Consider the following 6,852-nt stretch of genomic DNA (forward strand, 5'->3'; position numbering starts at 1 on the left):
TATGATGCAGGCCTCCCCCTTTCCTCCCCTCCCACCCAAAGGTGAGTCACTGTAGTGCTACAAACTTGCTGGCAGAGAACACTACAAATTAACAAACAGAAAGTTACCAAAAGAGGATACAACCCAGATAAGAGGATACAGAAAGAACCCAAGAGGCAAGGAACTGCTACACTTAAACATACAACAACTAACAGGGAGGGTGAAAGGCAACCTCAAACTCTTCTCTAGCCCCCCCCCCCCCCAAGGGCAGTTCCTCCGGTAACCCCTCCACCTGCTCCTGGCCAGGCCAGCCAACTTTCCATTTGGAGGACTCTGGCTTACCATGTTTTGAGTCTAAAGTACTAGCTTTATAGCAGCCAAAGAATATTTAGTCACACTTTCAAGTTGAGCTTCAAAAGGGCAGCTGATAATGTCACCATGCAACCAGGATTTCTGCTGACATGTGTACCCCAGTGCAGCCTTCACTTGATCCTTTCCCTCGCCCCTCTTTAAATCACTACCCATTTTTTCCAGGTGACTAAGTTAATATTCAAACCAAACCTAGAACTACAGTGAAAAGTATGGTGAGAACTCCCTCCCCCATCTTTAATAAACTTTAAAGAACAGAGTTTCTTGCAGTTCTAAACAGTTATGGTGTGTACCTCTGGTGAGCTAAACAATTGTGGGTGGTAGGCATGGCTGAGGACTTAGGCCAAGTCACCGGCAAAAACACCCAATAAGGGAAAAAAAAAAAAAAGGGACAAAATCCTATTTCATCCAGGAATGATTCAGCAAGAGCCATTCTTTGTTTTCTTACCAAATGCTAGGAACTAGATTTTTAAGGACATAAGAATTACCTGAAATATCATCAAGACCTAAACCCTAAACAGTACTGAGAAGAGGAAGGGAAGAAATTAACAATGATCTTAAAAATTAACTGCCGGCACAGGCTTCCTGGTTAACCAATTATCAGCAGGGCTTTAGTCACCACTCCACCCACATTCTAATCCCCATGTGGAAAAATCCCAACATTTCAGTATGAAATATTCTTCTGAACATTTGGATTATCACAATAAACCACTGGGACAAGCACACGCTTGGACACATGTACATACACACACGTACACTTGCAACCTAATGATCAATGTTTCAGGGAACTTCAAATACTAAATACTACACAGCAGACAGGCACTATGCCATCCTATGTTAACCACAACCTGCTTGCACACCAGAAGACAACAGGGTCATGTCTACATTTGGATAATGCCCTGATCATTAAGACATGTGGATTGAACATCCACTACCTACTAAGGTATATTACTACGCTGTACCACTACTGGGTATGAGAGTGTGTTTAAGAGACATCTAGGTAATATGGACATTAACTTACTTACCTAAACATCTGCTTGGCCTAGAATTCAATACCACAAATACCTCAGTTTCATTTGAAGAATAACTTTAGAGTCATGCCTACAGGGCAATGGTGAAGGAGTAAGTGTACCTTTAGGCTTGAGATCACATGCTGTTCAGGAATCAGGGACTTCTGTTCTTTCACTGACCAACCATTTGACCTTGAGCAAGTCACTTCACCTTCCTAGGCCTCAGTACACATCTGTGATCTCTATACTCCTTAAAATCAGTAATGTATCTCCATTTGGCAAAGAAACAAAAAGTTTCTTAAGGGAAGAAGAGATTAAAAAAAAAGAATGAGCTTTAAAGAAGGAAATATTTATAGGAATGGGGAAAGGTTAGATGGTGTGGTACAATACAGGCCACTAACCCAGTTTCCATCCTGGGGAGGGGGAAAAGAGGGCTGGCATTCAGCTCTTTGCTCTGATGCTACCTGACCAGGACCAGACCTCCACATTTTATGCTTCTAAAAACAACACATGGTATGCATTCCCACGCGATCCCACTCTCCCTCCCAGGCCCAAGCCTTTCAATTACCTTCTTCAAAATCCATTTAAAGTCACTGAAGAATGGGGCCCTCCCTCTGCACCCATCTCTCTGTCCACATCCAGGAGTCTTAGAACCAGGAAAGATCTATGGGGCGCGTTAGGCGCTAAGCCCTGGAGAGGAAGGAGTGGATTCTCTCCCACCTGTGTCGCATGACTCGGTGCTTTTTCATTCCACGGACAATTTTTAGGGTCATTTTGTGTAAATTTTTTTCAATTGGACTTGAGCTCTTCGGGGGTCCTTAATTCGGTGTTCTGGAGTGGCTACAGCGGGTTCCAGAAATGTGAGAAGGCGATGTTGTTCGCGCTCGGTGCTACTCATTCTCCTGCCCTCCAGATAGATGCCTCTTGGGTGCTGGAAACCCGCAAGCCATTCCTACCCCCAGGTACTACCCAAGTCTTTTTTTTTTTTTTTTTCCGGGTTTATTGTACCCAGAGGCCCTGGTTGGTTAGTCTGCCTTCCTTCAAGGCCCATCCCTCGAATAAATCCGCACACCTCTCCCCACCGTCAAGGCAACTCGGATTACCTCGGGCGCATCCTGTTATGGAAAGTGGCCCAATAAAGCTCTCAAAAGTATACCTTAAAGGCCATCTTAGGGCGGTGAGGACACACCCTTTCTGGCACCAGCACGCCCGACTGGCTCCGCAGTAAGGGGAAGCCAGTTTTTTCCTTTGGGGGGAGGGCGGCCGCCTCTGCGGGGAGCTGGCTAAGCCCCAGCGCTTCCAGAAGAAGGAGCCTCGACCCGGAGGCTGCCCCCGCCGGCGCCGGGCCTCGGCGGGAACAGCAGCCGGGGAGGGGGCCCCGGCGGAGCGCCCCAGGGGAAGGGGAGGGGCGCGCCTTTCCTCCGGGCACGGAGGGAGGAGGGAAAAAGGAAGAGGAGAGACGGGAGGTGAGGGCGGCCGGGGCGCGGGGAGCCGGGCTCGGGGATGCCACCGGCGGCCCGCTCCGTCCCCGGGCGGCCCCGCTATCTCTGGCCCTCCGCCTGGCGCCACTTCCCGAGCGCGGTCCCCAGAACCTCCCCCGCCACCGTGCGCACGGTCTTAGAGGCCCGCAGCCTCTGCCCGCGGTCTGCGCACCGCCCTGCGCTGCCGCGCGTCCCCTCGGCGCTCCCTCCATTTCCAAAGTGCGTCGTCTTTTAAGCCGCGCCGCTTCCTCCTCCGCGGCCTCCCGCTGGCTGCGGTGGCCCTCCAGACTTCCTTCTCTTCCCCTCCAGGGCTCCCCGCGCCCCTCCCCGGGATCACCGGACACTCACCCCCTTCCCCATGGTGGCGGTGCTCGGTGCCTGGCGCCCGGTCCGGTCGCTTAAGAATAGAGAGAAAAAGAAGAGAGCAGCTCCCGGCCGAGCGAGCGGGGCCGGGGGAGCCTAGAGGAGGGAGCTAGGGCTGCTGCCGGGCGGGAGGGAGGGAGGGCGGCAGGCGGCTCCGGTCGATGCCGCCGCCGCCGCTGTTGCCGCCGCCGGGGCTGCTACCGCTGCTGCTGCCACGTGTCCGCCTCCTCCCGCCGTTGCTCTGCGCCCCAGACCCCGCCGCAGCTCAAGCCCGCGCCTCCTCCTCACTTCCTAAAATATGCAACCTGCGTGCTGGCCCCGCCCACGCCTCACACGTCACCGTTACCGGAGCAACCTGACACCGGCCTCGGGGCTGGCTCCGCCCTCGCCCCAAGTCCCACCCCCGGGCCGGGACCGCGCTGGCTGCGGCCAGTCCCGGCTCCAGGCAGGAGGGCGCCGGGGCCCCGGGTACGGGTGCGCGTGCCCAAGTCCCGGGAGGGTTGTGGGGAGCGCTTCCCCACTGGGCAGCAAAGACTTAGAGTCCATGGTATTCCCGCGCCCTTCCTTCCGTGACGCGGCCCCAGCGTGACCCGTCTGCTGTGTAGGGCACTGAGGGTTCGCAGTGGATGCGGTAAAGTCTCGGTACTGGGCTCCCCTGGTTGTTCCCCTGGTTGCCAGAGACTAGGCACCAAAGCGTAGTACGGGGTTGCTTTTCCAGAGCGTCCGTCTGGGACTAAGGGATGCACCAGGGGTTTCGGATGTCTCGGATGGCGTGTGTCTGAGGTACTTTGCCTCTGCATAACCCAGGACCCACGCCCATCTGCGGATGGCATCCCTAGGTTCTAAGTGTCTTTTCGGATGCCTCCGCTGCTGACTTGGGGTCCTCGTATTCATTCTTACTCCACCATCAGAAAATGAGTTTGAACTGGCCTCGCCAGAGGACCTGAGCACCCCACCCCTCACCACAACTCACACATCTCACTCCATTCAAGACCCCCAAGTGACAATCCGAAGGTCATCCAGTGAATTCATTCACACCACTGTGCAAATGAAACCTAGTTGTCGATTTGGGGGATTCTCTTTTTAGGGAAGAAAAACTTGAACCCCCCCTCCCCAAAATGTGTATCTTTAGCAAGAAAGGGTAGCGCAAAGGGGAGGTTTTTGAAGTCTTGTCTGCTTCTCCATTCTGTCCACCTGCGCGGTATCAACTCCTCTAGGGCAGTCTTGGGTTTGCGAGGGGGGGCTCAGACCACACTCCACCCCCAACCTTGAGTGCTTCATAACAGAGGCCACAATGGCTGAAGTTCTCTGACACAGAAAAAAAAAAAGTATATTATCAACAGTTGTCAGGAAGTCAAGTACACTGGGGAACCACAGGATTCACAGGAGAAAGTCACTCCATATCTCTGGGAAATTTCTATGAAAAACAAGGAAAATATTAACTTACTAAGCAAGTTAAAGCAACTCTTATCAACTTCAAGAATTAATTCAACATGAACAAACAAGAATATGAAGCTTGAAAAAAAATGGGGAAGGAAAAGAGAAGAAAAAAAAACTAGCAACTGTGTTATCCCTTACATTCTTAGTAAAATTCTCATGCCTTTATAAAAGAAACTTTGCTGGTAAGAGTCCCCTTCCTCTTATCCAAAGATACATGGTTAAGGGCTTTTGTGTCCTACAGACTTGATTTAATCACTCCCAGGAAGGAAGAATTGTAAACAAAATTCAAGTCAGGGATGCTGGAGGAAGAGCCCCCAAATTCAGAACAGAGTTCCCAATCCTGTTAATTTAACAAAAGGCTACAATGTTATCAAAGCTCTAAAAAAAAAAATCCTCATTTCTATGCCTCACAGCCCCCCTTTACTGCTATTCTGTAGCAGGCTTTTACTTGCTAAAGATCTCTAAGCTTGTTTAAGATTAATTACCCCTTGGGCCCTGGTCTGAATACAGCAACAACAAAATGTAGAAAGCACAAGTCTGAACAATGTAACTATCTCCTGCCAGCTGATGCCTTATTCTCCCTCCATAAGTAAAATTACCACTCATTCATTTAACAAAACAACCTTTATAAACCAAAGTATTTCCCTTTCTACTAGAGCCTTTTTTTTGGTAGATGCAGGTTGCTCAAGTCTTCTCAGGAGGACCGCAAAGATCTAGTTGGGTTCTTGGGTACAGAAAGGGTGAAAATAGAAGGAATGTTAACTGAACTCTGGATTTTGATTTTGGCTTCATATAGTAGTTTTTCCTATGTCCTTGAATTCTCCCAAGTCAGCAAGGCAAAGAGAGGGAGACTAGAGGCTCAGGGGCCTTCCTGAGGCCACTTGTTATTGAAGAAGCTTGTTCTCCAAATTGCAAAATGGGAAGCATCTGACTACTTCTAAGGTTGGGTCTGTGAGCATAGAACTATAGTGTTCCATGGGAAAGAGTGATGGAAAGAACCCTACCTGGTTAAAATACTGATCCCTTGTCATGTCTATGGGACCCAGAAAAGGGAAGGCATGGCCAAGACTGAGGTGCAGAATCCTCAGATGTCAAAGAGACACTTTTGAACTTAAATGGCCAAAGGTAGAAAAGTCAATTTCTTGGAAAAGTCTTCTTTTCTAGTCTTAGGAAAGGTTTCTGAATAAAACCTTAGAGATTCAAAATGTAACACTGTCCTTATTTCATGATGAAGAAACAGATTCAGGGAGTGACTAACATTGGATATTCCAAGCATAGTGGCAGGACTTCCAGGTACCTTTTCTAACTCCCAGACAGTGCAGGGGACAAACATGGGTTCTAGAAGAGAGAGAAGGCAGGGGAAGTAATGTTTCTTTATTCTATGTGCTTCTTATCCTATCAGCTCTTTTTAAGCTCCTAGCTTGGGGCACAATTAAACAGATTGGCCCAGAGACTCAGCATTTATAGGCCTCAAGGCTGCCAAGCCTGGATAGCTTTAAGGAGGATTTGATCACAACCAAGGAGGGTTGACCCAGTCATTGTGAATAGAGTCAGCAGATGTGTGAAAGATATGATGCAAGTCGGTTTTTTGAGCCAAGAATGTTAGCACTTTGGGTAAGTACTTGCTGGATTGAATAAACACATCATTGCAATTAAGGACTTTAGAATATGAGTTGGAGCCCACCCCAAGTTTAGCATTTTCCATAGGAAGGCAAAAAAAAAAAAAGGGGGGGGGGGAATCAATGAGCTAGGAATCTGGAATGAAAAGGTTTTTTTTTTTTTTTTTTTTTTTTTTTTTTTCCCTAGCTTGCCCTATAGTTAGCATGAAAACAATCAGCAGGTATTTACCCATTTCCCAGTTTCCCCCAGAAAACCACTCTCCCTGCCCTACAGTCAGCTCTGCATATCATCTCCCAAGTTCTTCCTAGCCCATTTCTACCCGTCCTGTGCAAATTTATTTCCCTTCTCCTGTTCAGAAGCAAATCTATTGCCTCCTGCTTTCAAAGCATAGTTCTAGGCACGCTGCTGACCTTTACAGTCTGCCAGTTAAATAATTCTGACTCCCATTAACTTTCCTCCCAAACCCTATTTTCTTCTCCATTCCTTTTGAAAGCTCTTTAATATTCTTTCCAATGTGTTTTCTACTGCTAAAGGTTGTAGAAGACTTTAAGTGTTGCCTCTGGAAATTTTAAGTGTCAGCATTTACTTGA

At 48.8% G+C, this 6,852-nt stretch overlaps 1 protein-coding gene across 1 annotated transcript in view; it reads right to left on the reverse strand.

Annotated features, from left to right (window-relative positions):
* The window catches only part of Atp1a1 (ATPase Na+/K+ transporting subunit alpha 1), a 29,510-nt gene extending 26,086 nt beyond the window's left edge, over positions 1–3,424 (reverse strand). Inside the window, exon 1 of the mRNA XM_046458178.2 lies at positions 3,188–3,424. Within this exon, the coding sequence (XP_046314134.1) occupies positions 3,188–3,199 (12 nt within the window). The 5' untranslated portion in view covers positions 3,200–3,424. The remainder of the gene's footprint in view (positions 1–3,187) is intronic.
* Between the last annotated feature and the right edge of the window lie 3,428 nt (positions 3,425–6,852).

This window comes from Marmota monax, unplaced genomic scaffold (assembly GCF_021218885.2).
Source record: "Marmota monax isolate L192 unplaced genomic scaffold, Marmota_monax_Labrador192_F-V1.1 WCK01_AAM20220418_F8-fsc00087, whole genome shotgun sequence".
NCBI classification, from domain to species: domain Eukaryota; kingdom Metazoa; phylum Chordata; class Mammalia; order Rodentia; family Sciuridae; genus Marmota; species Marmota monax.